At 55.6% G+C, this 27,864-nt stretch overlaps 1 protein-coding gene across 1 annotated transcript in view; it reads right to left on the bottom strand.

The window, feature by feature from the left end:
- Jarid2 (jumonji and AT-rich interaction domain containing 2) overlaps positions 1-27,864 on the bottom strand; it is a 218,842-nt gene that overhangs the window by 8,860 nt on the left and 182,118 nt on the right. Inside the window, exons 6-15 of the mRNA XM_026384570.2 lie at positions 21,486-21,721; positions 13,931-14,981; positions 10,424-10,926; positions 7,271-7,363; positions 4,742-4,860; positions 4,582-4,652; positions 3,870-3,984; positions 2,027-2,132; positions 1,047-1,229; positions 471-601 (exon numbers count right to left, since the gene is read on the bottom strand). Coding sequence (XP_026240355.1) covers positions 471-601; positions 1,047-1,229; positions 2,027-2,132; positions 3,870-3,984; positions 4,582-4,652; positions 4,742-4,860; positions 7,271-7,363; positions 10,424-10,926; positions 13,931-14,981; positions 21,486-21,721 — 2,608 coding nt within the window. The remainder of the gene's footprint in view (positions 1-470; positions 602-1,046; positions 1,230-2,026; positions 2,133-3,869; positions 3,985-4,581; positions 4,653-4,741; positions 4,861-7,270; positions 7,364-10,423; positions 10,927-13,930; positions 14,982-21,485; positions 21,722-27,864) is intronic.

Genomic DNA, 27,864 nt, shown 5'->3' with positions numbered 1-27,864 from the left:
CACACTGCCCCTGGCCTGCCACAGCATTCAGCAGAGCTCTGGCAGCCATGGCGGGGTGCAGTCTGGGCTGGGGCAGGGTGGCCAGCACTCCCCATGTGCTCCGGGTGCTAGTGCTCACCAGTTGCCCAGGAAGCCACACACATAACACAGGCAGTTTGGCAAGAACTGAGAGGTGGGCAGGTTGTTCACCATACCACTCAAACCATAGCGTGCAGAGCCAGGCCCTGACACCCATGGCAAAGAGGTGCCAGGATTGAGGGTCCAGAGCCTAGCATGCATTCATTCCTCCGAGGAGGATCAACCCCTTGGGCCACGCACTTTGCATCAACTGTCAGGAGACTGGCAACCAACATCATGCACGAAGACAAAAGGGGACACTGTAGCAAACAGGCTGCTCCCCAACATCTCTGCCCATTTGGCCCTGCGGCCACTCAGGCCTCAGCCTGGGGTCTTGGTCAGATCTATGGTACCTGAGCTCATCCAGAAGGGCCGAGATGGTACTGAGAGTCGGACCGTTCTCCTTTTTCGCTTCCGCTTGTGCAATCTGGTAGAGCAACTTCTCCATGGAGAACGGCTTGGCTATATGGCGACGCTTCATTTCCTGGAAGAGAAGAGCAGCTGCTCAGGTTCCTGGGGAGGCAGAGGCCTCCTCAGTTTCCAAACTGCTAACCGCACCGGAGCTAAATCTATTGAAACTTGAGAAGTTTTCCTTACCTGGAGAAGGGCACCAGAAAGAAGTCCCAGCACCTTGCTGCCAGCCCCGAGGCTGGGAAAACACCAGCACTAGCAGGGACTGCCAGCACACTCACACCCTAGGCATACCTCTGTGGTCCCCCAGTACCAGAGGGGTCAGCCAGTGACAGACCGGGAAACTCTTTATGATACAAAGCCCAACAACCATCTCTCCCAGAAAACCCTTCCAGCTATTCCTTAAGACTCCAGAGACCTGCTCCGTCCACACTCATCTGCAGGGAGAGCGCCTGTGGAGGAGGTATCCCCGGGGCACCGCGAAAGCAGCGGGGCTGGGCCGTGGGGGACCTGCTTACCTTGGCCGTCTCAAAGCCCATACTTGTCCACTGGGTGGTAGCAAAGTGCACGGTTTCTGAGACACTGTAGCCACAGCACACCTTGGACACGAAGGACCCCGGGAAGCAGACGACGAACTGGCCGCTCTGCTGTACCGTCCTGTGCACCTTGATGCCCTCCCTGCACAGCACCTCCGGGGAGATCTGGGGAGATGAGGCCAGGTGAGGCACAGGCCTCTCTATCAGCAGCCTCCCAGCCCAAGTGCCCACAGACCCGGGGGTCCTCGCCCGTCTGCCCAGCAGGCCTGTGAGAACACCTAGCGTTAGGACCTCAAGGCCAGCTCTCAAGGAGATCAGATCACTTTTCCCCTTAAAAAACACAGACAATTCTTTAAAAAGTCCTAAACGGTCACAGGCCAAGGACGGACAGCAGGCTCCCACAGGCAGAGGCCACGAGCACAGAGCTGCCCGTCAGCCACAAACCCCTCCGGAGCCTTCCTGCCCACCGGCCAATGCAGGAGGCTGCTGCTCCCTCCTCCGATGGGTGGGACCAGCACAGACAGGAGGCCAGAGAAGCCCCTCAGCCAACTGGTCAGAACACAGCTCAGGACAACACAGGCTTGGGGGACTCAACAGCCTGAGGCCTTCTGAAAACCGAAGAAGAACCCTTGCACTCATTTCTGTCCAGAGCCAGGCTCCTCCAAATAACAGCTGTGGGATGGCAGGAGAACCAGAGCGCCAACCCAAGCCTCTCAAATCAGTCCCCCCCCAAAGGACACGCCAACCTGTAGGCAAATGAACACATCAAAAAGAGGCTCCGAGGCCGCGGAGCCCGGGAGCTGGCGCCCATGCCCCAGATGCAAAGCCTTCCTTCAGGTTGGCTTTCGTGCCAGAGGAAGGCAAGCAGCAAGGAGGACGGGGCGGCTTCATAAACAGCTCCAGGGTCCCCTAGTCTATCTGCCCAGGAGTCAGGGCCCTGCTGGGGAGGTAGCGGGGCGTACCATGACGTTGCTTTCCAGCATCTGCAGCCCGGGGGTGCCGTTGGCCTGCAGCAGGGTGTGCACCACGTCCTCCAGCTTGTTCTCCTCCTCAGCAGGAATGCAATACCTGGGCAGGAGAGATGGGCAGAAGCGGGGCTTGACCAGGACCTGTGTGCGCTGGCCACCCTGGGGGCGGGCCCAGCAGAAGCAGGACTCAACTGCCAGCAGCTGGCCCTCTCACGGCCAGCCTCCCGCCCACACCCTGGGCAACAGGGCTGCTTCCGCCCAGCACACAGCCAAACCGCAGCCGCACCCGGGGACGCAGCTCATCTTTTATGAAGATCTGAGCCACACTGTGAGCCAAAAGCCTCCAAAGCAAAACCAGATGTTCCAAACCCCTACAAATCAGAACCAGGCCCTCCTGCACACCCACAGGCCTCCGAGCACAGGGAAGCAGCCGGCTCCTGCCCAGGCCGCTGCCAGCACCTGATGCCCTGGTGGAGGTGCCACCACAGGTTTAGGACCTGAAGCTCCAACAGCAGCACTGGGATCCCCGGGTGCCCTCACAGACCACCCAGGAGGGACAGGGGCAGCCAGCCAGGAAAGGGTAAGGCAATGGGCAAAAGGGCATCATCAGAGGGGACAGGGTTTGGCAAGACCAAAGGCTGCCAGTGACGTCATCGACCACGAGCGAGAGCAGGGACGGGGATAGTGGAGGACACCGCGGGCCACTCCCAACAGCTCCCTTGTCCCTTGTCCCTGCTGTTCCTCACATCCACCTCCCACCAGCAGGGCTGGGCACAGCCTCTTGGGCGCCGGGGCCCCACTTGGCCTTGAGGCCAAATCCAGGTTTCAGTTGCCGAGTTGAAAGTGACGCCTACATTTATGTATTTTTTAAACGTTTATATTACTTCAAAGCCACCATATTCTGTTACTGGCTTTTGATTTAGATACGGGGCACTTAGCACAAATCACACGTTGGGGGACTAAAACAAAACACCCCCAGAGTTCCCAATCGCACCCCAGCCTCCCTCCATCAAGGTGAGTCCAGGGAGGAGACCCCAGAGCCCACACAACCTCGCGTTCGCCACCTCTGACTCAACCCGCCCACGCAGCCCTCAGCTTTCAGAGCAAAGTCAGCTCTGCCCTGGTCACACTGTGAGCCACAGGGGCCCAGTGGCCACGAGAACCCGCAGGGGACAGCGTCCTGCAGCCATCCACCACCCAGGCCTCAAGACCACATCCACCCCGCTCTGCTACCGGACACTGATGATCCCCACCCCGTTCCCCCAGGTCCCAGTCCCACCAGCAGGATCAAAGCCACAACAGTCGACAGCGACCCATGCCAGCCACACTAGTTACAGGGTTTGGTTTTATTTCACTAAGAACACCCGGTTAGAAGTGAATGTGATGCCTGCAGTATACGGGGCAAGGCAGCTAAGCGAGTGCCATCTTCTATCATGTCTCCATAAACAAAGAAACCCAAGAGCCCAGCCACGACAAGGACTGGCCATAGCTGAGCCAGGATCCAGGGGCCCAACGGAACACCACATGCCCACCCCGCATGGCTCAACTGGTGCGGGACACAACCCAGAGGGCTTCCCGGGGATGGTCTGCTGTCCTAGCAGTCCCTGTGCACAGGGAGAGCCCCGCTCCGAACAGACCTGGAGACGGCCACTCCTGAGCAGCCCCACAGAGCAGGTACTGAGGGGAAGTCGGTGCAGCCCTGCTGTTAGTCAAGTTTCTGTGATGCTACTCCTTGTCACCACGGGGAAATGACGCAGACACAACAGGCAGATGACAAGAGGCGACAGTGGCCACTACATACGAAATTCGAGGAGGAGGCCCACCGGCCGCTACTCACCAAATGCAGTCAGCACCAGTGTGTAAGTAGTCAATGTAGGGAAGGTGGTTTTGGTCTCGAGACCAGCATGAGGTAGAAAAGACCATGCCAATGTTAAGCCAGGGAATAGTCACTCCTAGAAGAGAGGGACAGCACTGTGAAACACAGCTCGAGGAAACCCAAAACAAGAACTGGCTTCAAAACCCGAGGACTCCACAAGAAGGTATCATTTGCTCTTCGTTGCTTTGAATCCAAGAATAAGGACAATGTTCCTAACAGTAAAGAACACCTTTGGGGCAGGATTGTGACTACAAGGATGACCAAGTCAACGCACCACCAGTTTGGGGCTGCAGCGTCCATCCCGAGATGGAGGTGCCAACCGCAAGCCCACGCGGCCGAGCTCAGGAAGGCCTCAGCCCAGGAAGAGGAGGCTGTGGGCTCCCGAAGTCGGCGCCTGGCCTTCCCACTCCGGGGCCTCGACAGCACTCGGCTTCCACCCGCCACTCCCAGCCCAGAGGACAAGCCTGCTAGAGCCTGAAGGACCTTCGAGTGCACTTTCCCAGGCGCAGAGTGGCCCTGGGCTTCACGTGCTGCCCAAGTCTGCGTCCACCTCCTCTTCGCCAGCTGTGATCTCACTCCTCCCTCTTCTGAGGGTCGGTTTTGGTGGATACACCCCACCCTGTAAGGCGCCCGGGGACTTCTCAGAGCGGGTTCAGGTGTGGCCTCAGCTTACCAGGCACAGCACCGAGGTGACGCAGGATGGACCCTGTGTTATTGGGGAGGACGGTGAGGTTCCATCCGTGCCTGCAGAAGGGAAGATGAAGAGTGTCACAGACAGGGCCAGGAGGGTGGTGTCTGGTCCCCGGAATGTGGACAAAGGACGCCACTGCTACCTTGAAAAGGGTTCTGATTTCCCCACTGGGAATCCGCTGCCGTGAGTGTTGGTGTCCACCTTGCCGCAGTGCACAGCCACGTGGCAGTCCTTCTCTTCCACTAGCCTCCAGTACTCTTGCTGCAGGAAAGAGGAAAGAGCCAGTCAGCACCTTCGAGGGGCCGGAGTCCTGGAGCAGCTCCACACAGGACACTACTTGCCACGGAGGAGCCCGACAAACAGACGCCACGTCCCCAGGCCTGGCAGAGTGCCCCCTACAGGAGGCGAGCAGCCGATCACCCTGCTGACTGAAGCAGGGCCTCAGGGACAGGTGCCCTGGCACATGGGCTAGAGGGAAGAGCCAGGCGTATTTGTGCCACGGAACATCACCTGCCTCGAGAGAAACACTGACCCACGCCCCCGAGGACACGCTCCCTGAATAAGCCAGTCACAAAATCCATCCCCTCGCAGGAGGTTCCTGAGGCAGGGGAATTTAGAGACAAGGGAACGGCTGCCAGCAGCAAGGGGGGAGCGGGCACTGCGCTCGAGGGCTCAGTCTTAGCCTTGGGGCGGGGGGCACAATGGGCCCTGGGGAGGGACGGGCAGCATCCTGCGTGGACGTGAGGACTCGGCACTAAGCTCGCACATGTTAGAGCAGCTGTGGTGTCACACGCTAAAAAGCCAGCTTGAGGAGGACGCAGCCCCCTGAGAATCAGCACCTTCCATGATGTGGGGCCAGCACCCTGCAGGTAGCACCCAGCTGCGAGCACCCAGGCCTCGGTGGGAGCCAGCTCGAGCAGAGCTGGGGGCTGGGTGTGCACAGGACCCACACGTGGAGATCACCAAGGAACATGGCAAAGGATGGGCCAGGAGCGTCTCTGATCAGCCTCCTCCTCCTCCCCTCTTTAGCATCCCAGAAGCTAAGCAGCTTCGTCCCCGTCTCCAGACCCCACAGGCAGGAGCCTCGCTTAACTCGCCATCACATCCTAGATGCAGCTCCCAGGAGGAGGAGGACAGCGTGACTCCCTCCAAGAGCCACCAGCTGGAGGGTCCATGTCCACAAACCACGATGGAGATCACCACCAAGGACTGGAGAAGCCCTGCACCCCGCCACCCAGGAGCTGAGACAGAGACACACAAGAGGTGTTGCCATGCACAAAGATCTGGGAGAGAGGACGGTCGTTCCACATAAGCAGTGGCCGCCTCAGCTGCTGGCCGTGGGAAGGAGAAGGGCCTGGCGTTTTTGTTAAGACACAAGGCACAAGAAGCTGGCCAGCCTCAGGCTGAAATCTCAACTTCAGCAAATCTTTGCTGTGTTTAAAGATTTATGTAACCGCTGCAGCCAAACCCAGGCTCATCTTTGAATACCAAAGATAAAGTGGGCACACACAATGGTGAGAGTCACCTGCAGCTTGAGGACCCTCCTGCTGGGCCACAGGGAGGATAGCCAAGACCTCTCTCCAGCTCACATGCTTAGCTCCCAAAGCCACGCTCGCCTCCTGACACTGCTACCAAGGAACGGCTCTGAGGGCCTCAAGGCTGAGAACCAGGACCAGGGAGACCCAGAGCAGCAGCAGGGGTCAGCAGCCAATGGCCAAGAGCTGAAAAGCTGACAAAAGTAAACAGGGTCCCCAAGTGAGGGCAGCAGGCTTGAGCTGCCACATGCTGTCCAGGGAGAGCAGTGGCAGCTCCACGTCCAGGACCCCGGGTCACCAGGTGCCAGAGTACACCCACCTGCATTTTATTTATTTATTTACTCTTGAGACCCAAGGAACAGAACCTAAGGGTGCTTTGCCACCGAGTCACATCCCAGCCTTTTCCGTTTTTAAGACAAGGTCTCACTAAGTTGTGGGGTCTGGCCTTGAACTTGACATTCTCCTGTCTCAGCTTCCCAATAGGCTGTACCTGGGATTTTACCTTAAAGAGGTGGCAACCATCATTAAAGACACAGGAAGCCTGTCTCACACACACCAGGTGCGGCTGCAGTCCTCAGACATGCCTGCTCCACAGCTGTGGATGCCCCAACCAAGTGATAAGAGTAGGGTTGGCTTCCCTTTCCACATCAACTATGTTAGCAGCTGGAGTTCACGGGGACTCCAACTGTGCCTGGTCAAGGCAGGTAAACAGACCCCAGTTCTGTCCCATAGCGCTGCACACAAAACCTCCCCTAATTGGTCTGGACACAGAAGTGCTGTCTTTCCAACCCTGTAGTAACTCGAGGAGAGCTGGCAGAAGCCAAGGGTGGCCATCTGCCAACTCCATCAGGAGGAAGCCAGAGGGGCGAGCAGTACAGCCCAGCTCCAACGAAATCCGACAGGGGCGAGGCAGCTGTGGGAGGGGCCTGCTGGACAGGGGCCAGGGAGGCTCAGAACCCTGCCCCCAAGCTGGACAACTTGCCACCTCTGAATCGGGGCACGGTCAGGAGAGGCCTGCCCACCTCGGTCTCACGACACCCTTACTGGTGTCCGGGTGCATTTCGATCAACTCCGTGCAATGCTGGGCGGCCCTGTGTACACTCGGCCTCTGCCCAACACTGCGGGGGGCCACTCACCTCGATCTCGGCTGGTGCAGGCTCCTTGCTGAAACACATGTTCATGATATTTCTTGCTGTTCTATAAAAAGTTGTTAGAGAAACAGATCTTCCCTGAAACGAAAGGAAACACCAGAGAGAAGCTTAAAACACAAAGCCCAGCTCACCGCCAATCAGGCCACATGCCAGTCACGGCCTCGGCCTGTGTCTCCCCTGCAGCCCTGGGCCACTGTGTCCCAAGTTAATGGCCAGCAGAAACGACGGTTAAAAAAAATCTTCAGACCAGGCACTGAGTCCCCAGTGTCAAGAGATGGAGAAGGCGACCCCTCCACTGACCACCACGAGCAGCGGCCGGGCCAGTTTCCACCAGAAACAGGTGCCAGCCCCAGAAGGCAGGAGCAGCCACACTCCGACGACAGCACAAGGGACTTCCTAAAGCACCTCACACTCTGGACAGAAACCCTCGGGGACCCCATGTGAGGGGAGGACCAGTTAAGCTCACGGGCCTAATGCAGACACAAGCAGCAATGACCAGGCATCCCCCTGGAGAATGGGGACGATCCACACCACTCTGGCCACAGAAGCCACGTGCTGCCCTCTGCCAGAGGGCCCACTGGCCACACCCTCTTTGGCCCCACTCCCTGAAAAACTCAAATCACTTCAATGAAGCGGCCACCGTGGAAACCTAGGAACGCGGCCTTTGCTCCTGCCTTGACCAGTGCCACCGAGGAGCCTTCTCAGACTCTGCCTTTCCGGGTTTTGACAGGCACGTTAATCGCCCAGTCGCAGAAATAAACATCCAGCACCTACTGTGTCCCAGGAAGAGCGGGGCACTACAGGCGGCTCCACGAGGGAGGGGGCAGGGGCTCCTGGGAGCTGGTCGGGAAGCTTCCCCTTTGGGGTGACACGCCAGCACTCCTCCAAAGTAAGAGCAAGACTCTAAACCAGGCAGCTGCCCTTGGGCACCATCAAGGTGGTGGGAGGAAGGTTCTGGAATTTGGTTTTTCTGTCCTGCTGTTTGCAGGAAAGTCACCTCCCTGCAGAAGACCTCCGAGCAGAGACCCGATTGTGCACTAAGTGACTGGACTAAAGTGAATGGAGGTGATGGGGACATAGGAGTGGGGTGTGCTGGCTAGTCACCACCCTGCATGGTCAGAGGCACGTATCCCTTGACCAGCTTCATTAATTTTTGCAATCTAAAGACATCTTTGACAAAACATGTTTTTTTAGAACAACAAAAACCCTTTCTTGGATCCAACATTTTTGTGGGGGTGCTAGGGATTGACCCAGGGGCCCTTGATACATCCCTTATTTATTTTATCGTGAAACAAAATCTCACTAAGTTGCTGGGGCTGGCCTCAAAATTGCCATCCTCCTGCCTCAGCCTCCTGAGTAGCTGGGATACAGGCATGCACTATGGTGCCCTGGAACTGAACACTCTTGCTGCACTGGTCTTTTGAAATAAACAGCAGCCAACAGGGGAAAGAGGACGATTATTCAGAATCGCAGGATTTGGTGAGTGGCTTTAAATGAGAATGGCTTCTCGGGGATTCAGGAAACACCCTAAATAAATTAGGCGGTCTCCAGGTGCAGCTTCTCCCGTCCAGGAACACACTTCACAGCTGAGATGAAGGTGGGAGCAGGCTGCTGGTGGCAGCTCCCCAGGCCCCATGCCTGTGACTCCAAGAGGCAGCAGAAGATGTTGGGACGGAGAGTTAAACCAAAGAGACAAAACCCTCTGCAGTTCGTCACAAAACCTTGTAGGCACAGGCACGTCTTCCTATAGGCCAGGAGCAAGTGCAAAGCCCAGAGAAGGGCGGCCTGCCCCAGGGAAAGAGGCGAGAGGGCTTGGCCCAGGGAAGGAGGTCCACAGACCTGGGCTCCAGCGAGGAGCTCCATGTACCTCCACAGTCCATGGGGAAACCCTGGAGCAAGGACAGCCGGAGCCTGCAGTGAGCCAGGCAGGGTAAGGACTACCCATCCCCCACGCAGCAGAAACCCACCAGCCCGAGCACCCCACCAAGACACCACAGAGGGAAGGGCAGGGGGCCGAGACCTCATCCGAGAGCACTCCCTCCCGCGAATCCCCAACCAGCACACAGGGCCAGGCTGGGCCAGGCCTCAACTCAGAGATCACACCTGGGCTCTGCCAGCTGGCCCTGAGGTGCCCTGCGGCTCCTGGAGGCTGAGGAGGGAGGCAGGTGGGCTGCCAAGAGGAGGTCATCACCTCCACTTGCTTCTTAGAGGAAGGATCAGCTTCTCTGGGAAAGGTCTGCCCCGCCCGGCCCTTCCACGCAGTTCCTAGGAGACCTCTGCGAAGGGCAGAGACCCGGCAATGCTGGGATGGGGCAGCGAGGCAGCAGGCTGTGGGAAACAGAAGGGAGGAGGCAGAAGAGAGGGCCAGGGTCCTCATTGAGGACGCTCGCCGGGCCCCTGGTGGAGAAGGGAGTGCAGAGACAACACGCACACCACCACTGCGTCCTGGCAGGGCACACACACACCTTCATGAAGGAAATGCAGAAGGTCCAGAGAGGTAAAGGTTACACACAGCACTCGCAAGGGGCAGAGCCAGAGCTGGCTGCTGCTGGCCAGACACCCAGCCTCCCTGGACAAACTACAGGCTCTCTCTTCATTACAAATGCACCTTTCGAACCCCACAGCACTGGCCAGGGGCTGCATGTGCCTGCCCTCCCTCCGGAACTCGAGTTGGAGTGTAATTCCCACTGCAACGGTGTCAGGCTGTGGGACAACTCGGGCGAGTCTCTGCCCTTCGGCCAAATTAGGATGCTGCAAACCTACCCTCCTCAGATTGCTGACACCTTGGGCCACGACCTCCCAGCCTCCAGAAAAACACCCACTCACTCGTCATTCGTTCTGGGACGTTGGTTTTTTCTATTTCTGTGTGTGTGGTGGCGCTGGGGACTTAACCCCTGAACCACATCCCCAGCCCTTTTTAAATTTTATTCTGAGGTAGGGTCTCGATAAGTTGCCCAGGCTGGCCTGAAACTTGTGGTCCCCTGCCTCGGCCTGCCACCTCGGAGGTGTTCAAAGACTAAGGGTGTCCCTGCATACAGCCAGCGCCCGCCGCCCTCCTGGCTCGCCCGGGTAGGCCCACCCCCACATCCTGCTCCGCGTGCTTGTGGAACCAGTGCAGGCCGCAGGCAGGGGACCTACCTTGTAGATGCACTTGTGGAAGTCGCTGAGGACGCCCTTGTCCTCCTCCTCCTCCTTGGCCGCCTCCCTTTCCTGAGCGAAGAGGCGCCGCCGGCCCGTCTTGAGCGGGGCCTGGCCCACCTCCTTGAGCTTGCTGCGGAAGCCGTTCCTGGGCGCCACGCCATGGATGAGGCCGTTCTTGGGCTCGAAGCGGGGCAGCGGGTGGAACTTGTGGTGGTCATTCTCTGTGTGGCCCTCCAGCGGCCCCTTGCGCTTCTCCAGGATCTCCTTCTCCATGAGCACCTCCTTCTCCAGCCTCCGGTGCTCCTCGGGGGACAGGGAGTCGTAGGAGAGCAGGTACTGGCAGTAGGCCTCCTGCAGCTTGGCCAGCCGGTCCTGGGCAGTCCTGGGGATGCGCAGCATGTCTGCGAGTTTGTTCCATTTTTTGAGGTCAGTCACTTGCTGCATGCCGCCCATCTCGTTAATCAGCCGGAAAAAGCAGGCCAGGTCGAGCTCGCAGCCTCCTGGGGCGGTGAGGGGGAAAGACGGGACAGTGGTGAGGAGGAAGAGGAGGAAGACAGGACAAGGCCTGCTGCATCATCTGGCCGTTCCTGAACGCCTACTGTGTGCTGGGGCTCTGCCAGGCTCCTGGGATGAAGTGCACCGAGAGAGAAGGGAGCCTGTCCAGAGGCAGGTCCCAGCCCAGCACCCCCAAAGCCAGAGGGAAGGGGCACCCCGAGGGGGAGGTGGGGGCGCAACAGGAGGACAGTACTAAACAGGAAGAAGGGAAGGAGAGGGCTGGCCAGGCAAGTAAGTGGGGAGGAACATTCTAGAGCTCCACATCCCAGGTGTGGCATGAACCAGCGACAGCCAATCTCACGCACCAGCAGCAGAGCCCTAGTGAGGGTGGGCAGGGCTTCCTGGTGGCACCCAGGTCCAGAACAGCTCAGACAGGGGACTCACATACACACCAAGTCCTGACTCCCCTGCTGACACCCAGCCCCTCACTACAAGGGGATTTGGTTTTAATCTCACTGGATTTTCCAGGTTGAAAATGAGCACGTGCTTAGGAAAACAGTCCCGACAGAGCAGCTGCTCATCTCTGGAAGAGATGGGGGTGTGTTTTCAGTGCTGCTCTTGACTGAAGCAAAGCTGTACAAGTGCACAGAGCTCAGATATGAGGGAACACCCCCCATGACTCCACTCAATGGGAGCAGCCACTCCGGGCCAAAGGGGGAGCTTCCAAAATGACCCACAACCAGGTGCTGGGTGAGCAGAGCACGTTAGAAACTCCTCAATCTTCAGAAGGTGGGGGTGCATCCACATCAAAGACAAAGGAAAGCCCAGCAGCACAGGCTGGAGCAAACCAGGGGCCAGCTCACCACGCAAAGTGGAGCCTGGACCACTTTGCTCAGAGGGGACATGAAAACCAGTCCCTGGGGAGGGAATTCCCCCCACTTGGTGGGATGGGAGTGGGTTGTGCAGTGCAGAGGTTGAGGAAGGGCACACACCATCAGAGAAAATCGCCCCAGATTTGGACAGCAGGACCTGTGCTCTAAGGTTCCATGGCCCACTGAAGGTCTCACGAGGCCCAAGTCCCATGTGTGACTCAAGGCTGGTCTCTGTCTCAAAACCAGAGCGCTTCCCCAAAGGACCAGCCACACACTGCCTTCTGCTATGCAGGTGGACGAGGAAACAAGTCCTGACGCGGCCCCTGTGGCTCAGCACACATGCAAGGGGAAGGAAGTCTCCCCGTCCAGGCATTTCTGCAGGCAGATTATAACCCAGCAGCAACACGAGGGTACGCGGTACTTGCAGGAGCCCTTTGCAGAACCCATGCCTTCAGTCACAGGCTGCCTGCTCTCCTGAGCCAAGGCTCCCGGGGGGCTGGGGTGCCCTGGGACCTGCAAAGGCATTGGGTCTCAGCTGCTGCTGGACATCGAGGCTTGCGCCTTGGGCCAGAGGCCTCCAAGGTCGCAGGCCAGGTCGGTGCTCCTCTGACAAAGTGTTTCACACTCGGGGATGACAGCCAAGAGCAGGAACGCACACCACGGCCACACCCCTGCCTGGCTTCTGGTACCAGTGGAGTCACCGTCGAGAGCAAAAACGCTGAGCAAAAGGGCTCTGGCAGCCTCGGCAGCATCCCCTGTCACAGCCCCACACAGAGGCAGGCCACCCACAGGGAGAGCACTTGACGCTCCCCTCCGGGCCTTCAGCTTGGGTCTGGGCAGCCCAAGCTCAATCCCCAGGTCGAACAGCTTCTAGGAGATGAGGCCTGGGGGAGGCCTTGGGACCCACCCCTTCACGTGCACCTCCAACTGCCTGACATGGCAGCCCGTGTTCTGCCAGGCTCGCCTTGCCGTGATGGCAGCTCCCCAGGCACAAAGTCAGCGGGCTGTGGGCTGAAACCTGGAACTCTGGGCCAGAACAACTATTTCCTCCTTTTAAGTTGTCCATGTCAGAGGTTTTGTCACATAGGAGAAACTGACACGTCTGCAGGTCTGCCACAGACAGGAGGGCTCCGTGGTCCATGTGCTGTCTCTGGGTCACCAGGTGGGCTGAGTGCTCACAGGCACAGGGCCACCCGCCAGATCCTGACACTGAATGCCTGCTGAGCTTCTTCCAGAGCTCAAAGGGAGACATGCCGCCCTACCCAGCTGTCCCTAAGGGCCTGCCCCTGCAGAAGCCTTGGCGGAGGAAGTCTACCCCCAAAACACGAGAGGGCCTGGAGGGTGTGGCAGAGTCCTGGGAGGCAATACCCAGCACCCACCGGAGAGCACCTGTTTTCACACATGCTCCCTACAGGATTCGCCCATGCCCGTGCCCATCCTAGCCCTACCTGCTCTCAGAAGAAACATAAACATGACCCTCTACCTGGGCCTGGAAGAGGGCCCAGGTGGTCATTAAAGACAGTAATGAAGCTCAAGGGGAAAATGAGGAGCAGAACAGGAAAATGGCCTGAGGCTGATGACGAGGTTGATCCTTGAAACCATCCAGACTTACGCTGGATCCAAACCCCTAAATCTCGGGTGCTCAGCACGAGAGGCTTCAAGGGGAAAGTCCACCTGGTGGGGCTACTCCAGTCAACTGCCTGGACACGGACGGATGGACGGACACACACGGACGGACGGATGGACACACAGACAGACACACACGACCATGGGAGGACACAGAGAAGGTGACACATGCAGGCCAAGGAGATGCCTCAGCAGAGGCCGCCCTGCCCACACCCTCATCTCAGTGGACAAGTGCAGGGAGCTATTACGAAACAAATTTCTGGCCTTTAAACCAAAGAGCACTCTCACTGCTTCCCTGGGCCCTGCTCTGCCCAGGCAGGCCACAGTCCAGCAAGGGAGGCCTGCATGTCCAGCATGAGCCCCTGGTGCTCTAGGCCCACAATACCCACCCCTTCCTCCTGCTGCAGGCACCCAAGCGGGGGAAGAGGGGCTCTGGGCTGCACTCCCACAGGGGTGAGCCCGGTGGTGGGGAGAGGCACGGGGGCGCGGGCCCCACGGCCGCAGACCTCACCTATGAGCGGGAGCTCGTCCATGGTGATGCCCTGAGATCTGAGGTGCTTCTTGATGCAGGCCAGCCGCTGCACGTTGGGGCCCCAGCGCCGGCCCAGCTTGTGGATGTGCTGGATCTGCGTGACGAAGCGCATCTCGTCGTTGAGCTTGCACTCGGGCCGCCAGTCGGGCGGCGGGATCACCCTGCACATGCCGTACTTCTCCACCTGAGCGCGGACCGACTCGATGTAGATGAGCGGGTCGTGGAACTCCTTGGCCGAGGGCCTGAGCACGGGGATCTCGTCCATGGCCGCCCAGCCGGCCCTGGCGCCCTTCTCGGGCTTGCCCGGCGGCTCGTGCGGCTTGTGCGCGGGCTCGGGTTGCGAGGTAGAACGGGGGTCACAGGGGGCGGCGCCGTCCGCCTTGTCCGCCTTGTCCGCCTTGCCGTGTGCTTGTCTGCCCGGCGCGCTCCTGCCGGCCGCCGCCCGCTTCGGCCGGCTTCTCTCCGAACTCCGCTCGGGCACGTCCTTCTTCACGTGTCCGTTCAGCAGGGGCTTCTCGGCCGGGGCGGCCGCGGCCTTCCTGCTGGGGGCTTCGGCGGGGCCGGCCGCCCCCTTCATCTTCTTGGGGGGCGACTGCGGCTTCTCCGCCTGGTGTGCCTCTTCCAGTCTCCTCTTGGAATTCCGCAGCCCCTCCCTCAGCTGCCGCCCCCCCACCTCCTTAGTGCATGACTTTGGGTTCAACCTGCCACTGACCTTGAGGCCGTTGACGGCAGGCCCGGTGGACCTGGACGCCCCCCCGAGGGATAGCACCTGTTTGCGGGTTTTTGCATTGCTACTTTCGGTTTTCCCTGAGATTGTGTGGTGGACAGCTGAACTGGGCTTGTGGTGATTGGGTTTGGTTTCCTTGACCAGTTCTCTCTTGGCTTTGGTGTACGTAACAGTCCCCTTGGTCACCGTGGCAGTGTACTTCACAGTTTTGGATGGTGAAGGTCTGACTTCGCGAATCTTTTTGGCACTGGTTGCACCTGCACCCAGAGATGACATTCGAGTGACTCCGTTTACCTTAGAAACCTAGGGAGCAGCAGAAGCAGAGGGGAAAGCAGCATCAGTACCTGCACCCAGACGCGGACCAGCCCACCACAAAGGACCACGGGTGACGGCACAGAGCCTGCCACCTTTACTAAGAAGGGACGTGGGTACACCAGCGAGCTGAGGCAGAACACACACAAAATCCTCAGTGACACCGACATTCAGCTCAGGATCTTATGCTGCAGAAAAATGCGCAGCTCGGCCCAGGCTGGAGCTCTTCCTGGGCCCTGGGTGTGATTTGCTGCTCAGGAGGCTCTCTGGTGTTCATGAGGACCTTCCACACACCTCAAAATCACCTACGCTGGGTATATAAGGGTCAATAGCACCAAGATCCTGCCTACTGGGGAAACTTTGAAGCATACAAATGCACTTCCCTGTTCCAAAAAAGCTGTTTGCCACACTCTTCTCCACACAACAGCATGCACGGCCACAGAATTTAAAACTATGTGGCTAAAAACAGAACAGACCTGACGTGGCAGGGAAAGAGCAGCAACACTGGTGGGCTTGGTCTGGACACGCAGCAGAGCCAGAGGTATGGCTAGAAACCCCAGCAGCCACCTGCCTGGCTGTCACCATCTTTGAGAACGGCCTGATAATGGGCCTGGAGGACCAGGGTGGGTGCCGAGCTCCCTGGAGGCAGCACACACCCAGCCCTCTTGTGCACACACAGTTCCTACTTCCTCACCCTTGACGGGCTCCCACGGTAAACTGGGTGAACAGAGGCACCTCTCAGTGTTGCCGTCCGGGTGGCTCCTGCACAGAGGACCAGGAAGTGGGTGCCGGACTCCCTTCAAAGAGCAGGGTCCAGAGCAGGGCTGTGCCAGGCTTGCAGGTTTTGGACAAACCTCTGCACCACGAAACCTTGTTACCACACTGAAGGGGACAGCCCTCTTCCTCTACAGCCAGAGTTTAAAATTCAGGACACAGGGTTTCAGAACCACTGCCATCTCCAAAACGAGGCAGCCTAAAAACCACACAGCAACTGTCACACAGCAGAAATCACAGACCACTTTTCACCTAGGAGCACCGAAAGGAAGGGCCAGGGCCTGGGAGCCTGTACATCCTGGCTGGGAAGCCACTAGGTACAGGCACAGCTCCCTGATAGCTCAGTGTCCCCAAAGCAGCTACCTCCTTCAAAACATCATAGAAATTTAAAGAACAGAAGAAGGAAAGAAGCAAGTGAGCCCCAAGGGTAGGGACCCCCACACCCTTGGCCCAGCCCTCTGCACACCACTGTTCATCTGCAGGGACAGCTCAGCATGGGCTTCTGGCCAGCTACATTTCAGGGAAGTAAGGTCTTGAGGTGATGGGATATGTCACTACGGCAGCAGCAGCATGGCATCTAACTGACACACCTCCATAAAACTACTACATTGTATAGGGCTGGGGCTCAGTGGCAGAGTGCTTGCCTAGCATGTGAGGGGCACCAGGTTCCATCCTTAGTACCGCATAAAAGCAAATAAAGGCATTCTGTCTATCTACAACTACAAAACAATTAAAAAGCAAAAGAAAAATACTAGTTGTAGGCCGAGGCTGTGGCTCAGAGGTAGAGCACTTGTCTAGCACATGCGAGGCACTGGGTTTGATCCTCAGCACCACATAAAATAAAGGTATCATGTCATCTACAACTAAAAGTTGTGATGTTTGAGGTATTGAGGATTTCAGTCTAACAAAATAGCCTTGTCATGGGACCAGCACACGAGGCAGGCCAGGGGCCGGGGCTATACATCCTACGGCAGCCGCCTTCTACAACGAAATGCCCAGGAAAGACATGTCTTCATCTCCTGGGCTTGAGTTTAGAGCAAGGTCTTCCAATGTGTTACAACAAGCCAGCAGCTTCCAGCCCTGGCTCTAGCATGGGCCCTGGGTTCCCACTCCCAGCCCAGCTCTGTAGAAAAACAAGGTGTCTGCAGCTTGTTCTCCCTGACTTGCAATCATACACCGGTCACCTACATCTCAGAGGTGACCCCAGGCATGTAGCCAGGAAGGTGCCAGGTCAACAGGCAGCTGAGGGGTTTTCAAGCTAGATTACACTGGCCTAGTCCCTGCCTCCTCCCAGAGAAATAACAGATTCTTCTTGCAGTAAGGCCATCATGGGGAAGGCACTAAGCACTCCTTCTTGGCTCTCCCCGCCCACCTCCTTTTCCTGTTGGTGGTATGGGGATCAACTCACAACACTGCACACGCTAGGTGAGCGCTCTACTGCTGGCCCACACTTCCAGATCTCTGTCCTTTTTTATTTTGACAGGGTCTTGCTAAAGCTGCCCAGGCTGGCCTCCAACTTTCAATCCTCCTGCCTCCACCAGCCCCCTTGAGTTGCTGGGATTACAGATGCATGCCATCACATCCAGCTTGATTAATTTATTAGAAATTCCTTTTTCAAAACCATGCCCAGGCTACAGTGTGATCATGTGCTTCTTGAAAGAGTATAAAAAGCACTGTGCTTAACGCTTCACTCCACCTTACAACCCAGATGCAATGCTGAACGTCAACTGAGCAGCCTGACACGAGAAAGGAAAACCGCACATTTCCGGAGAAGATGGAAACGACTGTGATGTTTCTGATGAACCAAAAGAACCTTCCTCCTGGGTTCAGTCAGGGGCACTGTGGTCAAGCTCTGGATCACCAGTAGAGGGAGCCCACGAGCCAGAGGCCTCTGCCATCCTTCCTTCAGGAGGACAGGCGCTGCCTGGAGCTCTAGATAAGGGACAGCTGCAGGGTGAAGCAGTCCCCTTGGACCCCAAGGCCAAAAACCAAAGAGGTTCCACCCTCAACAGAACTACGGTGCCCAGGCAGAGCAGTAAGAGGGGGAGAAAAGACTGTGGTAGTAGGGACCACAGCAGCCAGGCCACCAAGGGAAAGCCCACGGTAGAGGACAGGGGCCTGGATGTCCTCACAACTCCTTAACCAAATAAGAAATACACCTGCCAGAAACGTGCACTGCAAACTGCAGGCACAACCATGAGAAGGGGACGAAGACCTGGGACATGTTTTTATAACCAAGGCAACTGTCTAATTCCCTGTGTGTTCCCAATCCTATTTTCCTGAATTCATCTTCCAAAAGTTCTGGCCCAGACTCAGACAAAGCCAGGTCTTTTCTGCAACGCCTCCTGGTGACTCCGCAGGGGTTATCGTCCCTCCGGCTGCCTCTGTGAGCCCAGCTTCCTTCTCTGTGTTACAGCCACAGGTGTCCATGTCCCCGCTCAGAGCACAGGGCTTCCACTTGCGCACACACCTTCCCACGACCGTCTTGGCACTAGGACGTCAGAACCTGCTCTGAGGAGGCCCTCAGGTGTGTCCATCCTCAACCGGTAGCTGCTGCCACTCCACCTACGCTGAAGCACTATTTCAGGAAAACAAAAGGTGTTGGCCAGCCACACGCACAGCTGGCTAGGGGCTGGGGTGGTGGCTCGCGGGCAGAGCGCTTGCCTGGCACACGTGAGGCAAGGGGTATCTATCCTAGGCGCCACATAAAAATAAAGCTACTCTGTCCATCTACTAGAAAAAAATATTATCCTAGGCGGGTGGGGTGGTGCACACCTGTAATCTCAGGAGGATGAGGTAGGAGGATCACCTCAGCAACTTTGAGAGACCCTAAGCAATTTACTGAGACCCCATCTCAAAATGGGCTGGGGATGTAGCTCAGTGGTTAAATGCCCCTGGGTTAAGTCCCTAGTACCAAAATAATAAAAACAAAATATCCCATCATCCCACCTACATAAATTCCCAAAATCAAATTTACCTTTTTCCTTTAGGCTGACATTTTTTAAAAAGATCTAAAATTAAAGATGAGAGATGAAAGGTCAAGGTCTGGTCATTTGCATCACTCTGCTGTGATTGACCTTATTTCAGAGGACTTAACTAAGAGATCTGATGGTTTCAAAATTATCCATTCATTTCTCACAACGTCCTGTGAAAGGAGTTGGCATGATTGGATCAAATGAACAATGAGGCGCAGGAAGGTGAAACATCTCATCAAGTCTCAGTCAAGGTCAGGTCACAATAACATGGGAACTAGGAGCCCTGGGTCATCCACTCTGGGTTGAATAGACCCAGAGAGGGAGGGAGGGAGGGAGGAGTGGGGGGAGGGAGGGAGGTAGGACTGGGGGCCACCAGGCCTGAGCAGGAGCACCACCTACAGAGGGCCTCCCGACCAAGGAAGCCAGTCAAGGCTCCTGGGGCTTCTCCAGGGATGAGCCTGCCCTGGAAGGGGCACCCAGGACCCCTCCTCCACGGCCTGAAGCAGAAGAGGTCACCTGTGCATGCCAATGAAGCAGGCGACAAAGGCCATCCTGGGTGTGATGGTACTCAGTGCTCGCCTCTGGTTACAAAGAGAAACCCAGAATGACAGGGCGAGTGCTCAGAGCTGAAGATGCTCCCGAGACAGCGGAGAGGACAGACGGAATCCAGGCTACCAACCACACACAGGGACAGAGGAGGAAGGGGACACGCCTGTGCACAGCAGGGACATCACACTCTGGGAACTCAGGGTCGCCAATGCATCCCTTGCCAAGGCCCCCAGTCCTTCACTCCTGCCTCGTGAACAGGACTCTGGGCAGGGAGGGAAAAGGCCGATGCTCCACTGGACACAACGCCCGGGCTTACTGTGGCCCACTAGGCGCTCTGGTGGACCGGGAAGAATGTCCGATGCTGTTGCCTCCCAAAAAGCAGTCAGGCACAGTGGCCCAATGCCTGTAATCCCAGAGCCTAGGGAGGCCAAAACAGGAGGATCAGCCTTGACAACTCAGCAACACCCTGTCTCAAAACAACAAGGGCTACAGCTGTGGCTTAGTGGTAGGGTGCCCCTAGGCTCCATTCCCAGTGCCCCCAAAAAGGGGGAGGAAAAACAAAAATCCCAGTGGCACAGACAGAACCATCTGGGGTTCTAGGGAACAGAACACACCGAGCTTCAGTGGTGTATCACCATCTCTTTTGGTGGCCTTTAATTCTGCTCTCTTCACAAGCAAAGAATCATCTGGAAGCGAGTTATACCCAGTTCCTGTCAGGCCACATGGTGAAGGTGGGGTGAAGGGGATCCAGAAACCAGGTGGGGTGCTCCCCTGCACCTCGCACTTCAGAGAACTGAACACACGGATTTGGGAGGCCAACTCTACCATCACTCTTGGCTGCTGTCCCTAGGAAAATAGCGAGGTTTATGTTCTGGAAATCACAGCCACTGCTATTGGATGATACTATAAAATCATGTAACTTTTTAAAATTATTTGTACCAGGGATTGATCGCAGGGATGCTCTCATACATCCCCAGCCCTTTTTATTTTTTATTTTGTGACAGGTGCCTAGGGCCTTGCTAAGTTGCTGAGCCTGGCCTAGAACTTCCAATCCTCCCAACCCACTGGGATCACTGGAGTGTGCCACCCTGCCTGGCCTCACTTGCTTAATCTTAAATAGTATTACAAAATATTATGAAGCGGGTACCTATAGAGTATTGGGAATATAAAGGACAATTCTTGCTCCTAAGAAGTGGTGCTGCGTGCATGAATATAGACACCTACCTGCTTACATATGAACACACTCACACATTCCTATTCAGACAGAAATAATAACCAAGATTGGGGGAAAGACTACTCCAAAGAGTTTCCAACCACAGTGCCCATCTATCTCTTTTAGTCACTCTGGAATATTCCCATTCCGGAAGTCTCTTCTGTCCCTTCCCCACCTTGTTCTGACTCAATCTTGTTGATTACAGGGTCTAGTTTATTCCAGGGAAAACTAACTCTGCTAGAATCCCCAGCAAGGGCACACTGCAGACAGCAACACAGGGGTCATGGAATGCCACTGTGCCTCAGGGAAATGGCTTTATGCCCCTCCTAGCCATCTCCCAGGGCCCTCAGAAATCACTGTCCCGGGACACGAACATTTTCCTAACAGTAACAGCAGCTCCTGCCTGGGCAGCTCAGGGCCGGCATCTACGGCGACTCTGCAGTGAGGGGCAAATGGGGGTTCTGAGCCTTGGGCAGCTGTACTCCACCGGCCCAGCCACAGAGACCCGAGCAGGACTCAATGCCTTGGGTTCAGCAGAAGCCACATGGCCACAGCCCAGCCCATGCAGGCCCCACAGACCCCTCACGGCTTCTGCTCAGGGAAACGCCTGCGAGATGTTAGCCTGTCCTGTCAAACAGCAGAAAAGCAGACAAACCTTCCCCCAAGACCACCCCGGCCTGCTTCAAAGCCCAAGCCACTGCTCTCAGCCCACGGCAGCACATTCCCGGCTCCAGAGTCACGCACTCACTGGGCACCCAGGGTGGGGAGGAAGATGGAGAATGGAGCTCATTTCCACCTCCCGGACCAGGAAATCCCAGGCCCCATCACAGGGGCTCCCGGGCAGAGCACAACTCCAGGGTAAAGGGGCGCTCTGTGCACCGCGCCCTCCCAGGGGCCTCTGGCGGGCGGTTTGCTCTTTACCTGGAGAGTGACATGGGGAGCTGGGCTCCAGCACACACGCGGGCACCCTGGGCAGGGTGTTACCTGCTTCCGTAAGTCCTGAGCCGGCCGATGTGGAGGGGGGTGGTGGCTGGCAGCGAGCCCCTTGGCCGAGGAAGCTGAGGCGGGGGCGGCCGCAGGCGGCGCAGGAGCCGGCTCCCTTCGGCCGTGGCTGTCCGCCCTGGAGTCGCTGTGCTTCTCCTTCCCAGGAGTGGCCTCCTTGCTTTTGTGTTTCTGAACAGGTTCCTTCTCCCGCGTCGACCTGCTGGAACCATTGAAAACTGGAAGAGGAAGATGGCGGTCAGCACCTGGAGCAGAGGGCCACCACCCACCAGCTCTCTTCCCCAGACGTCAGGTGTCCAGACCTCCTCAAGAGGACATGCGTGACACAAGACCCCTCAACAAGACAGGAAACTAAAGAAAAACTCCAGATCGCGTCCAGGGACTGCTGGCTCTGGCTGAAAGGATGGGAAAATCCGGTCCTAAGACGACCCCGCCAAAACCGCAGCGCCCCTCAGCAGTCACGTCACACCTTTAAGGGACAGAAGGTAAACTGGAGAAAAACAGCACAGGTGTCCCTCGACCACAGTGGGGCTATGTCATGATAAGATGGACACACACCCCCAGCTGACCCACGACACCCCAGCTTAGCAGGCTGTTGGCCTCAGGGACACAGGGCTGAGCGCGACCTGCGTCTCCTGAGAGGATCAAACCTCATGCTGCTACCCAGGGAAAAGAACCAGATTCGAATTCAATGAACAGCTTCTACTAAACACGTACTCCTGTAACTTCCTAAACTGGAGACAGCAGAGCCACACCTTAGAGCTGGGACCTTCCAAGAACATGACCGCCCTGATTGTCAACGATACCCAGAATAAAACCACGCATTTTCAGGTTTAAACTCACATACCCTTCAGCCACACCGGAACCCCACCCAGGTGGCGGGGGCTCAGCACTCACCGCGCATCAGGTGAGGCCTTGTACCCGAGAACACGCTGAGCAGCAGGACAGCACAGAGGGACAAGGCCAGCTCCCTGCCAGGCCCTGCTCCCAGTCCGGCCTCCCCAGGCAGCTTCCTGAGAGCCGTGGATCCTGCCCCCGGGAGAGGACCCTGATGTGGCCCAGCAGGTTTTTCTTTCCATCTCCTGCTAGGACTGGCAAATCCAAAGAGAGTCCCAGGTCCAGCCCTTCCCCGCATGCTTCTCTGGAGCCACTGCTGGCCCGCCTGGCCAGGGCTCCTCTCCTTGGGCTGCTCTAGGTGGGGCAGTGCAAGGCCGGCGCGGCAAGCTCTTCAGCTGCCCCTGAAATCTGTCAAGGGAGCCTTAAAGGGTCAGGTGTCCACTGGCCCATCTAGCACCCAAGTGACTGAAGGCCTCCCACTCCATCCAGGGGCCCGTGGGGCTTCAGGGAGAATGTGCTACCTGAGCAGCAGGAGGCACAGAAAGACTCCCTGAGGGAAGAGCTTCTGCTTGCTTGGAAAGGCAGCAGTGAACTCTCCCTCCTTCTAGCGGCCTGCAGGCGGCGGACACCACGGGCCCTCTCCCCTTTAAGGGTCACTTCTCACACCACCATCTACACCCCGTCTCCTCCAATGCTTGCTCTTGCACCAGTCTGAAAACAGTCTTTAAATTCTGTTTCTGCCTTAAAGGGTGCAAATATTTTCTTCATTGGTCCTTTGCTTCTTTACTGGGATACTAAATCTGCTTAAATTTTTTTAAAATACTTTTAAGGTTCACATATTATGGTAAACCCAATAATTATTAAAGTTTATTTCCCAAAATGCAATGCAATTGCTCAAACAAAATAGTTTCTTTTGGGTAATAATGAAAGTGGCAGACAGACCCCAGGACACAGATTGACCCCAGGAAGACACTCCAGGAAACCCGTTTCTTCTTCACCCCAAGGGCATTGCTAACCAATCTGCTGGAGTTCTTTGCTTTTATGCTTAAAGTCCATAGATTAACTGAAGTCCCAGATTAACTAAAAAATAATCTACAAGAATTTTATACATTTGGAGCATATGACATGATGTTTTAGGGGTTGTGTGCGCATACATCTAAAAAATGAACTAATTAAATCAAACTCATCTAATACCTCGCACGCTTATTTTGTGACAGATCAAGCAACTCTAGGGGACTTGAATTAACTACAGTCACCGACAGATCTCCCGAAAGCAATCCTGTCGAATTTTGACCAACATCTCTCCATCCCCAGCCCTTTAGCCAAGAGGCAAAATATCTAAATTTCCCTTTTGATTATTTTCTGACTCAAGTTGCTTGACTCTTGAGCCCAATGGCACCATTCTGGGTGTAGTCTGCAACACAGACCTACAGTTTCCATATCTACCTGGATGTGAATCTTGATCCAATTTTTAACCAGTGATTAAAAATTCAGAACAGGCTTTCAGCACCAGAGTCAAGACCAGGCTCAGTGACACGTGGGCACGCTCCTCTGGTGCACGGGGTGCCCTGGACAGCCTGCCACAGAAAGTGGAGCACTGCGCACGGCCGCACTCCTTTCTCCTAGTAAGTCACAGCCGTTGTCAGAAACCATCAATCATGCCCAAGCTGGCAGCATCTGTGCCTGCTCAAGACAAATTAAAAGCAACATCCGTACGAATTCATACTTCAGTGTGATTAAAAATCAAACAAGTACATGACCCAGGCCATTCCGGACTGCTCACCGATTTCCTAAAGCAGTGATGCTGATCCTTTGGGAATAGCACAGAACAGAACGTAGTTTTTATCTCAAATATTCTGAACATCTGTTTTCTTCATTCCCACTAGAGATATACGTTGTTTTTGCTATTAATTGCTAGTTCCAAAGCTACCCCACCCCCAAGGTTTAAAAAATATATTCTGTGAACCCCCTCCAAACCATTGGGAAGGTTACCAGGTAGTCCAGTTACTGATGCTCAGTTTTCTCATCTGTGGAATGGGGAAACCACAGCACACACCTGGGGTTCATCAGGTACGCACCACTTGGGAGACCCTGGGGGTTAAAAGGGGTCCCCGCAGGTTACTGCACTATCACATTATGATCAGCTCTTTTTTCTCCTATCCCTCCCCCATTTAGATAGAGTATGGCCTGAGCAAGATCCATCACACCCTCCCGCTGTTAGGGTCACCAAGCCTGCCACACAGACCATATGCCGCAAGTCCCCAACTCAGCTGCCAGGCCCTCAATGGGATCTGGAAAAGGCCCAGCAGAGCCACCACTTGGCCGCAGCTGCAAGACCATGCCCATTCCCTGCTGTTGTAGTGAACTTTTTGCTGCTGTGACTAAAAGGACACAACCAGCACAACTGTGGAGGAGGACGAGATTATTTGGGGACTCCCGGTTTCAGGGCCTTAGTCCACAGATAGGGACTAAGACCCACCAGGGAAACTAAGACCTTAGGTACTGATATCTCCACTCCTCAGGGCTCGAGGTGAGGCTGAACATCATGGTGGAGGAGTGTGGCAGAGGGAAGTAGCTCACAGGAGGATCAGAAACAGAGTGTGTGTCTCTCTCTTCTCCAGATACAAAACATGTGCCCCAAAGGCACTCTCCCAATGACCCATCCCCTCCGGCTGCACCCCTCCTGCCTTTAGTTACCACTCAACTAACCCCCTAATTCACTGATAGAGTTAAGGCTCTCACAACCCAAACTCTCTTCTGAACCTTCTTGCATCGTCTCACACCCGAGCTTTGGGAAGCCACCTTACATCCAAACCGTAAAACCTGCCCAAGAAAAAACAAATCACAAACACCCAACACACACCACCATCAGGATCAGGAGCATGCGATCAGATCAAGAGCTCTCAAGTAGGGTTGCAGACACCTGCGGGTGTGAAAGACTTGCAGGAGACCCACCAGGGAACCTAAGACCTTAGGTACTGATGTCACTAGGTTGACACCCGCACTGATGATGCAGAACAAAAGGGAGGTGAGCCAAGACGAAATGCAGAGGAAAACCACAAGGAGGCCTGGGGATGGGGCTCAGTGGTAGGGCGCTTGCCTAGCATGTGTGAGGCACTGCGTTGGATTCTCAGCACCACATGTAAAGAAGCAAAATAAAGATCCCTTGACAACTAAAAACATTTAGAAAAAAATAATCACAAGGAGCTCACACCACTAAGATGGGTTAATTATCAAAGAAGGGTCATTCCAGGTTTGAGAAGACGTGGAGGAACCGCAATCTTCTTGCACTGCTGCTCCCTGCTAATCTTCCCCTAAAGGCCATTTGTGTTAGCATATCATGGGATTGTGTCATTTTCAAATGAATATTTTAAAATGTCTTCAGCTTCAGTTTTAATATGCTAAATATTTTTTAAAATCATTTTAAGATTGCAAAGGGGTCCTGAGACCAAATGCCTAAAGCCACCACGCTAGATAGACCTGGCTTCCCACTTTCCGGCCTCTTACATCATCTGGGGCTCAGATTCTATGGCAAAGGTCACTTGCTAACTACTGGACATCGGTCTAGTTACCTGCACAAACCTTGCTGACCAACATGTAAATTGGAGATAACAGCTATATCCATCTCTCTCAGATCTCAAGAAAACCATAAGGAGGCACAGGCCTGGGCCTGGGGGTGCCGTCAGTTTGCTCCCCGCATTATTCCTGAGTGTCAGGAGCTGCACGCTCCCTCCCAAGCAGATCATGGAGGGCAGCCAGTTCTGAACTGTGAGCAGCTGCTCCATCAGCACTATCTGCGGGGCCCTCTGTCCACTGCACTGCCTGGGAGGACTCTCCACCCTCACCAGGCTCCTCCCCAGGAGGCTCTGAGGAGCTGGGTCCTGCTAGGCAGCTGAGGAAGGCCACATGCTGCTCTGGGACTGACGATAAGATAGCCTGGAAAGGGGCAGGGAGGATTTTTAAATATGCGAAACTTGAAAGCCAAGTCAAGCTAACTTTGATTTGCAAACAAAGAGATGGTTTTCAAATGAATTCGCTTTCTGTAACCATCTTGCGATTTTATAGCAGCAATCTACCCCAATAGCAAACACGGCCAAAAAGTCAAATCATGTGTTAAATGGGAAGGAAGCGGGGGAGGGAGGAGTGGGCACAGGCGATAGAGCCCAAGACAAGGTATATTTTGTACTCAACAGCTCATTAATTTTAAGTGTCGTGGGAACCTGCCAGTTTTGCCCCTCCAAGTAATTATCTTTTGTCTTAATTTGTAAGATTTTCAAGAAAGGGAGAGAAGGGGTAGAGGACTCCCACCCTCAAAAAAGAAAATCACTCTCACAGGGGAGACTAAAGCCTGTGAACAGGAGACAGAAAGACTTCAATGTGCAGAAGTTCTCCACACACTGTCCCCAATTAACAGGAATAATTGGACTAGCTTCAGCATTCATCACAGCGAGCCACATTAGGAACGGTATTGTACTCAGATACAAACAGCTTTACGTTAATGAGCAGGGACAGATATATTGATTTGTATACACATACTCTGAAAAGTTAAATGGCCTATAGACAAGTGTTTTCACACCATAGCAAGCAAAATCTTTAAACCTAAAGCTGGTATTGTGATCGAGGGTCCCTTCGTCCCTGAGAACATAAGATTTGCTCCCAATGAGGAATGGCTAAAGAAGTCACTTCAGAAGCATCTTTGCGCGCCTTTGAAAGGTGGGCAGCAACACTTGCCGCTGGTCCTCGGCCAGGCTGGCATGGAGCTCTGCTCAGGCACTGGGACCTGGAAAGGCTGCCCAGGTGAGGCCCCCAGGCCACCTCTGGAAAGGGTCTCTGAAGCCCTGCTCGGCTAGAGACCTCGACATCTGGCTCCCCAACACATCTGCCAGCAGTCCTCTCAGGGACAAGCCAGCTGCCTCTCACCCCCACAACCAGGGAAGCATTTCACATCAAATTTACCAAATGTTTTGGGTCCGTCAAGAGAAAGGAGTTATCATGATTCTTTTAAAAGCTCCTGCTGTGGGGCTGGGGTCGCTGCTCTCCTAGCATGCATGAGGCACTGGGTTCGAAACTCAGAACCACATAAGTGTAAAATAAAGATACTGTGTCCACCTAAAACTAAATAAATATTTTTTAAAAATAAAAGCTCTTGCTGTGATCGCAAAGACTCACATGGGTGGGGGTTCCTTTCAGGAAGAGCCCACAAAGCGGAAACCGCCTGTGGTCCCAGAGCTCCTCCCACACCCTCAGGCCTCTGTCCTGCCTCTAATAAAGCAAGGCTTGAGGCCAGCAGGGGAGGCAGCCCGAGCAGCCAAAGGGGCAACAGGGAGCTGGGGAAGCACATGTTGGAGGTAGAATGAAGGACAAGAAGGAAAAGCTCCAAGACCGGACTGAAGAAACTCCCCAGGGAAGAGACATTCTCCTGGTGCCGACTCCTGGGCCAAAAGAGGCAGGTGGGCAGTGCAGGTACCTGCAGAAAGGAGCCACAGCACGGCTGATGCCTGCCAGGTGTGTGACAGAGGAAATG

The sequence above is a fragment of the Urocitellus parryii genome, chromosome 8, assembly GCF_045843805.1.
Source record: "Urocitellus parryii isolate mUroPar1 chromosome 8, mUroPar1.hap1, whole genome shotgun sequence".
Lineage (NCBI taxonomy): Eukaryota > Metazoa > Chordata > Mammalia > Rodentia > Sciuridae > Urocitellus > Urocitellus parryii.
Note: the sequence above shows the minus strand (reverse complement) of the source record. Positions and strands in the feature narration are given on the sequence as shown.